This window comes from Psilocybe cubensis, chromosome 1 (assembly GCF_017499595.1).
Source record: "Psilocybe cubensis strain MGC-MH-2018 chromosome 1, whole genome shotgun sequence".
NCBI classification, from domain to species: domain Eukaryota; kingdom Fungi; phylum Basidiomycota; class Agaricomycetes; order Agaricales; family Agrocybaceae; genus Psilocybe; species Psilocybe cubensis.
The window spans coordinates 2090615-2105782 of NC_062999.1; the positions used below are offsets into that span (position 1 = coordinate 2090615).

General features: G+C 45.2%; 5 protein-coding genes across 5 annotated transcripts; 2 read left to right on the forward strand and 3 right to left on the reverse strand.

Moving 5' to 3' along the window:
* Positions 1 to 23: 23 nt before the first annotated feature.
* JR316_0000663 (FAS1 domain-containing protein fsc1) lies at positions 24 to 2845 on the reverse strand (the record flags this gene model as incomplete). The annotated part of the gene is made up of 4 exons (XM_047886477.1): positions 24 to 1126; positions 1282 to 1821; positions 1877 to 2134; positions 2188 to 2845. The coding sequence occupies 4 exons, from the start codon at positions 2843 to 2845 to the stop codon at positions 24 to 26; spliced, it is 2559 nt and encodes an 852-aa protein (XP_047754223.1).
* A 176-nt stretch (positions 2846 to 3021) lies between these two features.
* On the forward strand, positions 3022 to 7988 carry JR316_0000664 (Regulator of V-ATPase in vacuolar membrane protein 1; the record flags this gene model as incomplete). Its single annotated transcript, XM_047886478.1, has 20 exons — positions 3022 to 3102; positions 3156 to 3302; positions 3355 to 3484; positions 3530 to 3623; positions 3678 to 3741; positions 3804 to 3916; positions 3972 to 4302; positions 4353 to 4755; positions 4805 to 5251; positions 5313 to 5403; positions 5462 to 5626; positions 5675 to 5886; positions 5934 to 6070; positions 6125 to 6183; positions 6240 to 6363; positions 6422 to 6712; positions 6768 to 7014; positions 7071 to 7324; positions 7379 to 7580; positions 7633 to 7988. 20 exons carry the CDS (start codon positions 3022 to 3024, stop codon positions 7986 to 7988), a joined length of 3948 nt encoding a protein of 1315 aa, XP_047754224.1.
* A 357-nt stretch (positions 7989 to 8345) lies between these two features.
* JR316_0000665 (Rab GDP dissociation inhibitor alpha) lies at positions 8346 to 10003 on the reverse strand (the record flags this gene model as incomplete). The annotated part of the gene is made up of 7 exons (XM_047886479.1): positions 8346 to 8532; positions 8583 to 8727; positions 8777 to 9207; positions 9258 to 9366; positions 9418 to 9742; positions 9795 to 9926; positions 9986 to 10003. 7 exons carry the CDS (start codon positions 10001 to 10003, stop codon positions 8346 to 8348), a joined length of 1347 nt encoding a protein of 448 aa, XP_047754225.1.
* A 403-nt stretch (positions 10004 to 10406) lies between these two features.
* On the reverse strand, positions 10407 to 12312 carry JR316_0000666 (uncharacterized protein; the record flags this gene model as incomplete). Its single annotated transcript, XM_047886480.1, has 5 exons — positions 10407 to 10567; positions 10621 to 10675; positions 10731 to 11144; positions 11197 to 11781; positions 11836 to 12312. 5 exons carry the CDS (start codon positions 12310 to 12312, stop codon positions 10407 to 10409), a joined length of 1692 nt encoding a protein of 563 aa, XP_047754226.1.
* A 340-nt stretch (positions 12313 to 12652) lies between these two features.
* JR316_0000667 (putative methylmalonate-semialdehyde dehydrogenase [acylating], mitochondrial) lies at positions 12653 to 15106 on the forward strand (the record flags this gene model as incomplete). The annotated part of the gene is made up of 16 exons (XM_047886481.1): positions 12653 to 12871; positions 12933 to 13066; positions 13139 to 13215; positions 13269 to 13355; positions 13410 to 13488; positions 13540 to 13658; positions 13711 to 13868; positions 13920 to 13962; positions 14020 to 14067; positions 14115 to 14147; positions 14200 to 14296; positions 14349 to 14528; positions 14580 to 14799; positions 14853 to 14890; positions 14953 to 14980; positions 15032 to 15106. 16 exons carry the CDS (start codon positions 12653 to 12655, stop codon positions 15104 to 15106), a joined length of 1635 nt encoding a protein of 544 aa, XP_047754227.1.
* Positions 15107 to 15168: the final 62 nt, after the last annotated feature.

Sequence of the window (15168 nt, forward strand, 5' to 3'; positions counted from 1 at the left end):
ACGTTCTATGCTGCAAATTATTTCTATGAATCATCATCGCGCCCAAACCCTCCCACTGGTTCATAGGTCGCTTCCGTTGTATCTCGCCTCCACACCAGCCTCACTCCGTAGAAGAACGTACATATAGCCACTACACCTAAGCCGCCTACAACCGAAGGAGCCCAGTATTCGTACCACCATGACGGCTGGTAAGGAATCAACAACCGGTCAATTTGTATGACACCACCAGTACCGGTGCCAGTCGTAGATCGTCCCCAAGCCTGAACATGCGCAGAGTCGGCCTTGCCATCAGTGCCACGAGCACCCTTGATCCCGACAACATAATCATTGGTGTCAGTTCTCTTCTGGAAAACGATATCTCCATATGCGGATGCAGCTGAGTGAAGCGTAGAGTACGTTGCGTCATCAAAATCGAGGGGTTGGTTGTGATTGATAAATAAACGTGAATCAGAATCAAGTAAATCATTCTTTATCGACGGCGTTGGGATAAGATGCTGGGTGACAATTTTTTTCAGGCCCTCAATGTCCGAATATAACTGAGTGAGGTTGTACTGTTTAAAAGCATCATCAGTAGGACATAACAATGTCCAACCAACGTCGATGTACTGGTCGTCCGACCAAGGAGAGCCTTCTGGAGGTGCAGTACCGTTCAAGATCCACTCAAATCCGGCTTTGTTAACTAAAGTGGCCATTGTGCTTCCCTTTGCGGCCTTCACGAGCTTTCCTATAGTTAACTTGACCGACCGAGGAATCATAATATCCGATAATTCATGCACAACACCAGTTTGCGTGAGCAAATCCTGGGGGTAAATTTGAGCCCGAAGACCTGTCCATCCTCCGCTGGAACTAATAACAGGTGTACCGTCTGACTCTCGGTCAATTTTGACATCCGATCCCTCTAGGGTGGCAAAACTGTGTTGGGATCCGTTGACAAGTTGCCGTGAATATTGCACGGAGTTCAAGGCGTGATGCATAATAACACTTTCAAGGTCTTCTTTTGAAGAAGGGGCCAAAAGATGTGCGCTAACCAACAGGCCGAGACGAGTGAATGCCTCATTGCGAGGGATTAGGAGGGATGTAGTAGGGGCTTTCCTCAATATCTCCGCCTTTGACGTCGAAAATATAGCTGCCAGGAAAGAAGAAAGGCTCAAAGATGGTAATGCTGCTTGCAAGGCATCCGGCGGTGGAATTAAAGGACGCGACACGAAGTAAACCATTGTATCATATATTTCCACTGATGGCTGTCAGCTCAGAGCTCTGTGATGAACAATGAAGACTTACCAGGATCTCCTATAATGCCAGCCCCACCAAACCTTATAACTTTTTCTCCGGATTTCTTCTTGTCGTCGGAATGAACTTCAATGGACATGACTTGGCGGCCACCATTCAGGCCCGGTTCCTCAAGCGCTGTTTCCAGAAGGCTTCCGTTCTTCAACTTATTGGTTGTCCACTTTCCTGGGATAAAGTGATACTGTAGTAGTCGCTTCAACTCCTCTGAACCTGGTTCTGGGAATTCAGGGTCGTCGAAGATCGATATGATATCATCACTTGGAGCCAGGATGGTATATTTTGAATCCGTGTCGTTGATCAAGCCAACAAGATCAACCGAATGGAGAAGGGACACAAATTTCTTGCAATTAAGAGCCAGTAGATATTTCTCGGGGGTCAGCTTAAGGATTTCTGGAGGGAATAGAAGAGCTGACACGAGGTGCAAAACCCCATTCGACGCGTAAATGTCTGGCTCTATCAACATGGCATCTTGAATTTTGACCCCTTCTGGAGTGTTCACGATGTCTAATGTTGTACCCTTGATAGTTGTCACTGTCAAAAGATTGGTAATGGTTAAGAAAATTGAGGGGGCAGTAGTATCACGTACAGGTTCGAGAGGACTCAAAGGAGTCGGACCAAATGACATGATCATTCACGACGGCATGCATATCCAATATACGATTCAAGTCCTCTGAAGCGAATTCGCTTTCCAGATACATCCGTTCAACTGGGTGAAATGCATCCCATGCGTTGTCTAGCGGAAGAAATAGGGTCATTTCAGACGTCGCGTTGAGCCGCCGTAAAATTTCGGAGGTGGCAATCTTCTGAAAATAAGATATAGATGGATGTTGTGAGATAACAGTGGCTGGTACACAACGAGTTACATTTCAGTCATCTCAGATAACAATGAATGCACACCTAAGTCCGGTGGTGGTTCTAATACTTCTGCAATCCCCAACAGGATACCATTGCCTGCGTCTTGGACTCCTTTCACAATCTTTGCTCCATTCTTTCCAAAGGCATCAACACCAATATTTGCACTATCTTGATGCGAGGCTAGGCGGAGTCTCTGCGGCTCACCACCAAGTGTGCCTCCAGGGATGGGCAACCATGGTGGATGTGGGGGAGGTTCTCGGGAAGGTGGATCCACGGGCTTTCTGGGGTAAAGTAACGTCTTGTACTGAGTAACCTTTTCGTCTGTTGGAAGCGCCGCAAGCGTTTCATTAAGCAAGTGATAAAGAAGTTGCTGCCTTAGCTGTTCCTGGATGTTGTCGGGGACGAAATGCTCGCCGTTTTGAAGTACATCAGACCACAAAGGGTTGGTTAACGAATGCCTCTTGATAGCATCGTTTGTTGGGGCAAATAATGTAGTTCCGTTGAGCCTGTTCAATGTAGGGATGAGGCGAGCACGCTGAAGCAATCGTAACAAAGAACTATAGTCGGGATCTGCACCCAAGGCATCAACCAGAGTCATGGAAAACGGCGCAATGAATTTCCATGGTTCTTGAGAAGGCAAGGCAATTGTAGACTGTATAGACGCCAGCAACGCCAGCGGCAAACAGGCTGCTAAGAGCATGGTGGAAACGAGACAGACGATGTAGTTGCAATTAGCTGCGCGGCGGCATTGGGGAAACGAACGAGGTCCATTGCCAGGAACCTTATGACATGATCCCACGTGATATACTTGAAGTGTTCATTCCATTCCGGTGTACGTACCAAGTTGGTACCAAGTCCCTTAGTTCTCCTCATGATATGCTCGGGATCCACCAGACTCTTACGGGGTACCCTGCGGAAGGTGTCCAATACCTTGTGCGCGGACGAGACGCTTTCCTTGTGAGACTTGTTCGTTTCATCATCCCAGTTGTGCTCATGGCCCTGGCCTGTAGCTCTACCCCTCTGCAGATGCAGTTATCATTCTAAATGCCCATACGCTCGCTCTAGTTCGCGTTCTTGCCTTTTGGGAGGCATTCCCGGGGTTGAGGCACTGCGGAGAGAAGATATCCTGCTTATCCGTTGACTCTGGCATGAAGCTTGTGCGTTTGTTTTGGTGCGACCCTTGAACTGGCTCATCGAATAATCTTGTAGATTGTCGCGTCAATGAAATCAAAGCTTGCCGCTTGGTCTCTCTCTGATATCCAAGAAGGAACGTGGCGTATACACTCCACACTTGTACTTCCCGAAGGCCATAATGTCATGACGCTCGACAATAAAGCTGGTACATCCGCCGCTTTGAATGCTGACGCGTTCTGACGTTTGCTAGGACTGCTCGCTGTTGGTTGTGAGAAACAATTATCTATATACACTCTGGTGTTAGAAAATGAACTTCCAACTTGGTCCAAGAAGTGGACAGTCGGGTTCGTGGGCTTACCTCATGGTTGTAAATGTGTTGACTTTTAGTAATGATATAGAACACCTACACCCATTCTACTGAATTTTGCGCCTTCATTGATGTATATTGCAACTGCATCTAAAGTGTGTGATTCATTCAGTGGAGATGGTTTTCCAATATTCCTTTGACTGAATACCTCGATCAGAAAGATAACTCTGTCCGCCTGTATTCTACCACTTCCGGTCTCCAGACTCAAATAATTCCTCATCCACTCCCCGTCTTGAAAATATCATGGAGACGTTCTCAGGCCACAAGTCGGTGCGTTTGATTTAATTTGGTTGAATGGCATTTTTCATGACTGAAGTATCTGTAGTGATGATTTTATCCTCTACTCTGTTACATCAGATGCGACATTGCGTATATTTTTTCCTGTCTTAGATGCCCCCGACTATCTACAACTACACGCTTCACTTGACATCTACGCGTCCTTGCCCTTACATGTTGTCAATCAATTAAAGTCCTCGGAATCTTCTGTGTTCTGGCTAGACCGTAGGGCGACCGAGAAGGTCCTTGACTATGTTCTACTTGATTCAGCGCAAGTCGACGAGGCACACAAGAAAAGGATTAAAGAAATTAAAGACGACGGTTGGGACCTATTCCTCAGAATCCTTACTGATGGATCCATAGTTGTTACTGGGGTGGCGGTGAGTTTTCATTACAGCCGCTAGTGCCCTTTTAATTACTCCCCTGTTAGAATATAGACCGGCGACCGCCAACCCTCCTGCAACATTTCACACTACAGCAATCTCAACCTTCGATTTTCTCAACTCCGCCTACATATTTATATGTTCTTCCTAATCCTGATCCAAGTCTTCTAACAATGATCACAACTCCGCCGCTCATGTCGTTGGATTTATCACCGCTCACCTTCTTCGATGCTCGATCGCAAGGATTGAAAATAAAGTCATCGTGTTTAGAGCGCATAGCTGAAGAGGAATGTGAGATCATACGATTTATTCGTACTCCAGAAGGCAGAGGTGTTGGTGCTCTTCGTTCAGGTGGCCGCGGAGAAGCATGGCAGATTCATGAACGCGGTACAAAGCTTGTTCGGGCCAATACATGGGATCAAGCAGATTTTGTGGTCGTTCTGGCTCATGGTATGCTGCAATAACATGTGTAGTCCATCAATATATTCATCCTTCTCAGGAAAACAGTTCGTCACCTATACAAAGAGTAGTTGCTCCCTGATCTTGCACTCATCACCTCCCCAAACCATTCTGGTCCCTAGCTTGGAGTCACTGTTCACCATTCCGTCACCATCTCTCTACGAGTTTATAATTGGCGTCACCACAGATTTCACCATTATCCAATTTGAAGTTACCGGCCTTCCCAGCTTGTCTGTCATTGGCCGGCAACAACTCCCTCTTGCACACACCCCAAAATTTATTTTGCCTGTAGATCCAATGGCGTGGGGTCACACGCAAGATTGGGCTGGTCATGATGTATTGCTCAGTATTTCCGAGGACGGTGAAATTGCCTTTTGGGTACCTGAGATCACTGCTGATGGTAGCTGGAGGTGTACTGGGAAAGTGCGCACCGGCAGGACAGGATTTCGAAAAGTTAGGTGCAGCTCTGCCAAGAAAACAGTTCTCAGTGAGCCTCTCTTTGGTTCGATCCCTGGATTTTTTATTTTAACAAACACGCATTTCCACAGTTGTTGGTAGTGAATCAGGAGATGAGCTGACTATATGGGACTCAACTGAATCAGAGTTTGCGTCTGGCCTAGAATACTGCAAAAATTACAGGTGCTCCTCTTTCATTGTGGCTGAATAATGTCTGATTTACGCGTGACTCACTGCATAGAGAACTCATCCTTGACTTGGATTGGAGCTCTACTCCAGACAAGCAATCTATTTTGGCAGTCGGATATGAGCATCGAGTTGATATTCTCTGCCAACAAAGAATGACTTATTTCTCCGAAGTGCCAGATCCTGGATGGGCCCTGTGTAGAACAATCGACATTACAGGGTAGCCTTGAAGTTATTTCTGAAAACGTATTGCTCATCGTTGTGATAGGCTTACCCCATATCCCATTAGCGATTCGATTTGGCTAGCGCATGGGTCGTTTTTAATTGCAGCTGGACAACAGATGTACCTTTACAGCGAGCCACCTCCAACGAAAGATCTTCCAACTTTCGGGGAAGAGAGTTTATTTGAGTACGTTGCTCGCCAAAATGGGCCCTTGGATGATTATCATCCCCAAATGATGCTGCAATGCTTGATATGGGGTAGGTCATCATTATTTTATTTTCGCATATATTGAATCGTCTTTCAGATAAAACTGAACTGGTGAAGGATGTAATCGTTAACCTAGCTCGTTTCCTAATTCCCGGTATATCTGATGGTCGGACTACTGCGCTTCCTCACCTTCCGGTTGATAGGTTTTTGAAGAAAAATAATCGAACTCAAATTGTGAGTGCTTAAACAATAACACAGCTATACCAAACATATATTCAATTCACGCAGCTCGTGAATAAAAGGCGGTACAATCAACTTTTTGACGATACTTCACTGCCTATCGACGAGTGAGTGAGATAACTTTTGGTTTATAATATTCTCATTGATGTTCTACCAACTGTAGTGATATCTACTTCTCTCGACCGCTAATCACCCGCTTGATCGAAAAGCTTGAATCTCGTCCTTTGCCCAATCTTTCTGCAAATGAACAAGCACATCTAATCGTCCTAATACAAACAACGTTGGAGGTATTTTTATTATTTACTTCTTCAGGCCATATTCAAGCGTCTAGCACTTACTCACTAGATTGACGAACAACGCCGTGCTCTGGATTCAAATGGACTTCGCTACCTCATTTCTATGAGGTCCTTTTACATCATCAATCGTAGAGCATCCAGCCAAGAAACTGGAGCAGATCGATCCAGTAAATCGGCACGTCGCGAACGTCTGCGTTACAGGGATATGGTTTGGGCTTTCCATAGTGAAAGCCAGGAACTTCTCCTTGAGGCATCCATTGCGTCTTGCAATGGTAAGATGACTTGGTCGGACACACGTGCTCTAGGAATTGCTCTATGGATGAACTCTGGCGAAACCTTTGTGGGTGGAATTTTATGAAACTCAATGGGAAACTAACCATCTTTATCATGATTAGAAGTCTCACATCGAAGCTGTTGCTCGAAATGAATACATGGTAGGCGAGAACCGGGATCCAACTACGTGCTCCTTGTTGTATTTCGCACTGGGAAAGTATAAACTCGTCCATGGACTTTGGAGACAAGCTGCATGGCATAAAGAGCAAAATGCCATGCTAAAATTCCTCAGTAACGATTTTTCTCAAGAGCGCTGGCGGACAGCAGCGCAAAAGAATGCATTTGCTTTGCTCAGCAAGCAACGTTTCGGTTGGCCATCAAGTTTTTTGCCAACCAATTTAAGTACTTATATATTACGACTCCAGAGTATGCAGCAGCGTTTTTCCTGTTAGGTGGCTCTTTAAAGGGTGCAGTAAATGTTTGCCTTAAACAACTCGGCGATTTCCAGCTCGCCATCGCTCTTGCTCGTATAGTGGAGCAGGGAACAGAGGGCCCAATACTAAAGGAAATAATCACTAATACTGTGCTTCCGATCGCCTTCGCATCTGGGAACCGATGGCTTGGTAGTTGGGCTTTTTGGATATTGCACCGCCGTGATTTGTCTGTCCGGATACTCTTGGTGAGACCAATGCCTGATCGTATTTCATGTTTTTTTTATTTATTTACTTTTTAGACTCCTTTGCAAGATATCGCTTCGGCTTTTAATGTTCATGTCACCGAGATCGGGGAACCTCATTACGACGACCCAGGACTGGCGCTTTTGTTTTCTCAGCTGAGATCAAAAACACTTCAAGCTGCTAAAGGAACTAGTGAGATATCTGGTCGAGCGGAATTTAATTTTGTGTTGCAGATGGCGCGCGTCTTTTGTCGGATGGGTGAGTTTTGTTTCCCTTCTCGTTAATTGGCAGCATTATGACGAGTTTTTAGGATGTCATGCTTTGGCTCTCGACCTCGTCAGCTCATGGTCATTTGCTCGACCATCAACGCCGCCACGCGAGGAAAAATCCCTCAATCACCCGGCCATAGCCTTTCCTACGCCCCTGTTCCCTCTGGGCCCTGCGTTAAAGCGCAGGGCATCCATTTTGATTGACATGGATATAGTTTCACTACCCCCCACTCGCAAAGCATCGCCTACCGAGGAACCTTCGTTGAATTCCCTTCCAATTGAAACTATTCAAGAGGAAAGTGATCTATTTGCGCGTAAGGCGGGCCTTGGGAACTTGATGAAGTCTGCGAAACATGATGTTAATGTTCCGGAATTCGACATGGATGCATTTTTCTGATGTGATATGAACCAAAATGTGGGGTTTGATGTGCAGTACTTTCAGCTGGATTCAACAAAAGGACATTGAACAAGGTTATATTATCTTCTCTCCAATTGTGCAAACAGTATGATGTCTACGTTGAAAAGTGTTTGTGTTATACAACAAGATCAATCTTGTATAACATTTAGGTTGATCGACCTGGGTAGATACTTGCAGGAAACCTTGCAAATCGCCTTTCTTTGAACCTACTGTTTCATACAAACTCTCAAATCGTGTCATGTCTAATCTTCTTTCAAAGAGCAGCAGCAAAATGGTATGCATGTATGTTGTAAAATTAAACAAAAATTCGTCGCAGTTCTCTTGGCCGTAAATGGTTTATCCTTGTACTTCAACATCACGTTTCTTGAGGACAAGGTCTGAGCCAGTTACTCGTTTCCATACATCCTGAACATCTTCAACAACAGTCTCGAAATGGGAGGTAGCATCGTATGAACGAGTGATGAAAATGTTATCAGTTTGTCCAGAGCTGGTGGGTGTGTATAACGGGGTGATATCGACGAATCTAAAGAGATCAAAATTAACTGAGAATCTATACAAAGGTATATGGCTTACTTGTCATAAATGGGTCCGAGTAAGTCAAGTCCGGGCCTGATCTCAAGTTCTGGTTTGTCTGTTTCTACGATAGTACTGACAATAGCGACGTAGATGTCCTTAGCACAAACATTATGGGTGGAGGAGACCATTGCGATGTAAATGTCTAAATTACCATCAGCAGCAGTAACACACAAATGAAGATAGCTTCTGACCGTTTCGACGTCCAACTTGGTTTTGCGGGATGATGATCTGACAGCTGTCGGAATCCTCCGTCCCTGGGATTGGGTGCTTGAGGAAGCAAATAGCTCTAACAACCTTGCCCTCTTCAACAACCCTTACTTTGCCACCATCACCGCCATTGCCCCCAAAGTAGCTGGGGTCACCAATGACTTGTTTGGCTTTTACAGTTTCACCACCGCTGGTCACGCCAACAAATTTACCATCGGCGTCAGTGACAATGGCATCAATGGGCTTGTCCAACATGTAGGTACCGCCATATATAGCACTCAATCGGGCAAATGATTGGGGAAGCTCTCCAAGACCGTACAGAGGATAGATGTATGGTGATTTCCCATACCTAGCCATGGAGGAGGTATAGAGAATGATACGGTCGTAGGTTGCACGGGCAGGTTTTGTGATATAGCTATTGAGGGTAAGCACACATGTCAACGTACTACGAAGAGTGGTACGTACTCGTCATCCAGGTAAAGTGCCATAGCATGCCCAATGAAGTCTTGAGTTCCCGGTTCAAGTCCAAATTTCTCGTAGACAGTTTTCATACTGTCTCTATCAAGGTTGATACCTATTTCACTGGTTAAAAAAGGGGAAAGAAATATTGATTCCCTCTATGCACCTTGATGGGTAGCAGGGTCGGCATCCCTCCATCCTTGCAAAAATTCAAAGAACTTTTTGGCTCGTCTCTTTTCAAACAGACCCATCAAAGGGCTCCTAACAGCCTCCATCTCGGTACTGGGCACCTTCGATATCTTCCCATCTCGGTAAACAAAGCTTCCAGCAATCTGCTTGAACTCGAGGTATCGAGTGACATCCGTGTGGACAAGGATCTTAGTCAATTCACCAGAAGCAATAATAAACTTGGGTACGAGGTCGACGGCATAGTCGCGGTCACGACCGAGTTCCGTAGGAGGTGTTTGATTTGGACGGAATTTGCGATACAACTAACCATCCGCGTCAATGGAGCGAAGTCATTACACTTAAAAAGAACATTACCTGAGTAAGGTTCAAGCTCGCGCTGTCTCCCCCGTAATAGTCGTTTCTGTCCATATGAAGGACCTTCTTGCCTTCGACGGAAAGAAGGCCTGAGAGGATACATTCTGTCAGACCAGTGCCCAAGACGATCACCTAGGGGTTGAAGTTGGTAGGGCTCTTTTGCTTTCATTATAATTTTTATGTCGACGTACATCGTATTCTTCATCCATTGGTAGTAATTTCTGGTGGATAGATGGCTGTAATTGGTGGTGGAAAGAGTGTCAAACCCAGGCGTAATCGTTGTTATGGTTAGCCTCTTTATCGATCTCCTAACGGGGTGACGGCAGCGCACGTGAATTGATCAGAGGTAATATATATTTAAATATTCGACCCACAAGTCGCGCAGGTCACTCCTGGGCGATACGATTCCTGTGATTCTCATTATCTAGCAGAAAAATCGTAGAAAAACGAAATGCACGAATAGGTGTTTCCAATACAAAAATATACAGAGATTTGAAGCAAAGGCTGGCATGAACAAGAAATTTAAACAGGTCAAACCCCCAAGAAATTACACCACATTCTACGGTTTGGATATATAATATAATATGAACCCTTGAATCTTATCAGCCATACTTAGTCCGCCTTCCCGCGTTTTACGAATGATTCTTCGCTCGAATCATAATCATATTTGCGCTTAGTTTTCGGCGGCGCCCGAGTAGGTCGAGCACACTGGAATGATGATGCAGTAGCTTTAGCCCGTTCACTGCGAAGCCTCTTGACCAGTTTCATAAGAGCTGTGTGTTGTCGTTAATTACAATAAAATAAAATGTTCCCAACGGAGACACACCACGTTCGTTCCTGCGGTAGTATTCTCCCCATGATTTGGCAGACCTTTGAGGATACTAGAGCACTAAATCAGAACGAGCAAAATCCTTTGCGCTTGTAATACTACGCTACCTTCTCATGGTAAGGGTCCCATCGTTCTTTAGAGCTTGCAGCTTCCCAGTCGGTAAATGCAGCAATGTATTTTGCGGTGACATAGAGATCTGCGTCGTTGAATGGTTCACCCCTTTGCCCCATTTCCTTGTCAGAGTACTGCAACAGTGGTGTCAAATCCTCTCCATCAGAATTGTCTTCAGATTCGTCGTGCTGATCGGCGACGTCGGAACCTTCATTTGACTCTTCTTCGCTTGTGGAAATATCCTTATATTTTGGTCGACGCTTCGCAGTGACCTTCATGTCGTGTTCTTCATTTGAACTGGAATAACTTGACTTGTATTCTTCGCCTCTGGCAGCAGCTAAGATTTTATCAGGTACGTCATGGTTATTCGACCAATGAGAGGCCCACGACTGGGCGGAATGATGAGAAGCCTGTGGTATGATAAATGAGCAAGAATGTAGAACTATGCGAGAAAATCATTGCCTTTTCTGCAAGTCGTTCACATATTTCGAGTCTCGTTAGTGATGGATCCTTTTTCAAACTCCATCCGACAAATTTGATAAAAAATTCTCGGTCCTCTTTTGTATACTTGTGGCCACGCCCGCGAAGAGGTACAACATTAGTAGGCGGACTAGGTGACCGTGACGGGGGTTCGGGTATCTTGATTTCAGCATTAGGTGCAGGAAGGCGTCCACCAAAAACCGGAGATGGTGCCGTGAGACTGTTAATAGTATTTCGACGTCCTGGTTGCGGTTGATCTGTAACAATGGGTGGTGTTGAATGTTGACTAGACCTCTTTTTAGGGCGTTTAGACGGAACTGGAACGGAGACACGCGAAAACGAAGTTTGAGACGCTTCCCGCCTGAAGGATGAAGGCGAAGGTTTCCTGGCTGTTGGCAATGGTCTTTTTTGTTCAGAAGGTGTAGAATGCTTGTTAGCGTTCAAGGAAGAAGACCCTTCTTTTTCTTTCTCCTTTTCTTTCTGAAGGCACATTGATATCCATGCATCTAGACGAACTCGATGGTCAAGATAATAGTCTTTCCAAAGACTCGCAGAATGGCCATTTTTCTAATTCAATCCGGTCAGTGAATATAATAATAGAGCCTAGGATAACATAAATACCCCATGCAGACTATTCAAAGCATCTTTGTAGCTTTCCTGCCGTCTCGCGCTGCTAAGTAGTTTTGTGAGCAATGTGGGCTCATCGGATGCTTCTACGGGGTTCGACATTGCCATCGCTTCCTGTAAAATCTGTGTGGGCAACACATTAAGCGACATGGCCATGGCACCTGGAAATGCTTGCGGGGGAGGCATCTGATTCGCCCAAGAGCCAGTGTTGAACTGTTGTTGGTTCTGAAGGGATGCAGCGTTGCCACTGAACTGAGGATTGTTCATTTGCATCATTAGATCTTGCCATTGGTGCTGGGATCCATGGTGTTGCATTGATTGCGGCATCTGTAATTGCTGCTGCTGAAGGTTTGGGGAGAAATGATGTTGATTCGTACGCATTGCACCAAAATCGTTGTAGACGTCTGAACTTGTTGACGCGACATTATCAGGGCGATAACCATTCATCGCATGGTGGCCCTCGGGATTCATGGATCAAGCAGCAAGCGTAGAAATATCAAGAGCAATGGAAATGTACAACACACAGTAAACGAGAGAAAGCAAGAATCACGTAGCAGTGAGAGAGTATAGGACAGAAACCAAACCGTCGACCTCGACCTTTCGAAGTTCGAACTTTTAAAGTGAACCCGAAATATTTTCGCTTCCCACTGGCTAAATTCAAACTTCAAAGGGCGACTTCTGGGCACAAGAGCGCCTCCAGTCATTCACGTGACTGATCACGACTGCCTTCCCATGTTCCGGCTCGTTATATGAACTCAGTCGCCGCCGGACCATCCTAAGCGTGCTTCCAGCCATCTTATTATTCCCAACCATGGCCATACGCAGCATTCCTCTTCTCAGACCTCTGCGGGCGAAATCCTTTCATTCCTCTGCCAGTTTCAAAGCACTAAGTGCTGTGGCTTTGCCCAAGGCCGAACAGATCTCAGCTAACTGGAAAGGCACCAACGCCACGGGTGGGTCAACCAAGAACTTCATTGGCGGAGAGTTTGTAGAGAGTAAAAGTAGCGAGTGGATTGATGTCCACGATCCGGTACTGTAGTTCGTCCCGTGCATCTTTTCTTGTGCAGCTGATATCTAGGAGTATCTATTAGTCTACTCAAACGCTACTTACTCGCGTTCCCCAAACCACCGAGTCTGAATTTCAAGCTGCGGTTGATGCTGCATCGCAGGCTTTCAAGACATGGAGCCGTACAAGCGTGATTTCACGTCAAAGATTCGTTCTTGAGTGCGTCAATGTTCCTTGATTCTTCCCCGCATTATAAAAAACACCGAAAACTAATACAGGGGTCACACGTAGGCTGCAACACTTGATCCGCCAAAACTCGGACGCCATTGCCAATAGTATTGTGTTAGAGCAAGGCAAAACCATAGCAGGTTCTCCAAGGCTAAGATAAATATCCTTCCTAATATTAACGGTCTATTTATAGATGCTCATGGGGATATCCTCCGCGGTTTGCAAGTCGTCGAAACAGCAGCGGGAATAACATCGACGCTCCTTGGTGATAAAATTGAAGGTTAATTTAACCAACAACGCTCCCGATATGGTTCTTTCTGAATAACAATGATAGTCAGCAAAGACATGGATACCGAGGTTAGGAGAGTGCCATTGGGTGTTTGTGCTAGCATTGCACCGTTTAATTTTCCTGCGTTAGTTGGATAATTGATCCTGATAGAACAATACTAATGCAAATTTTAAAGCATGATCCCTCTATGGACTATACCAATGGCTGCAGTTACCGGAAATACTCTCATCTTGAAACCTTCAGAACGTGATCCAGGTGCAGCTATGATGATCGCAGAACTTTGCCAACGTGCTGGTCGGTGAAGGTTTCTCTATATATATGTTTAAATATCTTACAATAAGTTCAGGTCTTCCTGATGGTGTCTTGAATGTTGTCCATGGCGGTGTACCTACCGTCAATTCTATATGTGACGATGCTGCTATCAAAGCGATCAGCTTTGTAGGAGGCGACCGCGCTGGAAAGCACATATACGAGAGGGGGACCCTGAACGGTAAACGAGTTCAGGTAAGGTGTTACTTGCAGATGTTTCTGGCATATTGCCAATTTGTTCATTAGGCCAACCTTGGAGCGAAAAACCATGCCATTCTTATGCCAGACGGTTCGTTCACCAAAGATCTTCTAAGCTAGATATTATTTTCTCATTTCCAATTCACAGCGAATAAGAATCTTGCAATTAACTCGATCGTGGGGGCAGCCTTTGGAGGTAGGAATCATTTTCTGTTTGTTTGTACCAAAGCTAATTCCCCAAAGCTGCTGGACAACGCTGTATGGCTATTTCTGTCGGTAAGGTTTAGCTATGGGTACCAGGGCTTATGATGTCTCACAAATTTTGTAGCGGTGATCGTAGGAGACTCTTCTGCTTGGTTGCCTGGACTCGTGGAACGGGCCCAATTGCTCAAAGTAAATGGCGGTTTCGAACAGGGCGCTGATCTGTTAGTAGCTGCCATTATATGACAAAGGAAAAACATTAACACGATGGTATAGAGGACCTCTCATTTCCCCTGGAGCTAAGGCCAGGGTCACTGAGCTCATAACCTCAGCTGAAGCAGATGGCGGTAAGATCATTCTTGATGGTCGCAACTTCAAGGCTCCAGAATTGTACCCCTATGGAAATTTTGTGGGTCCAACAATTATTGTAGGCGACACATCGATGAAATGCTACCAGTGCGACAACTTTCTCTTCGCTCAATTTGGTTTTACTTATTTTGTAATTAGAACGGAAATCTTTGGCCCGGTCTTGGTAGTTCTGCAAGCCAATACCTTGGATGAAGCAATTGAAATTATCAACAACAACCGTTATGGAAACGGAGCAGCAATTTTCACGCAATCCGGAGCTACTGCAAGGCGTTTTGAGACTGAGGTCAACGTTGGGCAAATTGGGATTAACGTCCCAATTCCTGTCCCTCTGCCTATGTTTGCCTGGAGTGGTAATAAGGTTAGACATTTCTTTACTCTTTATATCTTACCTGTTCATTGTGCTTGGTTCAGGGAAGCTTCCTCGGTGACATAGGATTTTATGGTAAAAGGTAAATGATTACAAGCACATTTGATCTCCTGAAAAAGGTTTTCTAATTACACCATGCAACAGCGGTATCAACTTCTATACTCAAAATAAGGTTTGTGTCATAAATCTGTAAACTCCATCAAATTTTAATGATACCTCATAGACAACGACCAGTCTATGGAGAGCAGAAGATGCAGTCGGCAACCGCGCTTCTGTCAACATGCCAACTCATAGCTAAGGATTATATACCGTTCTATCTATGTATCTATTTGTTATCAGATGTCAGTTAACTCTCTGAGG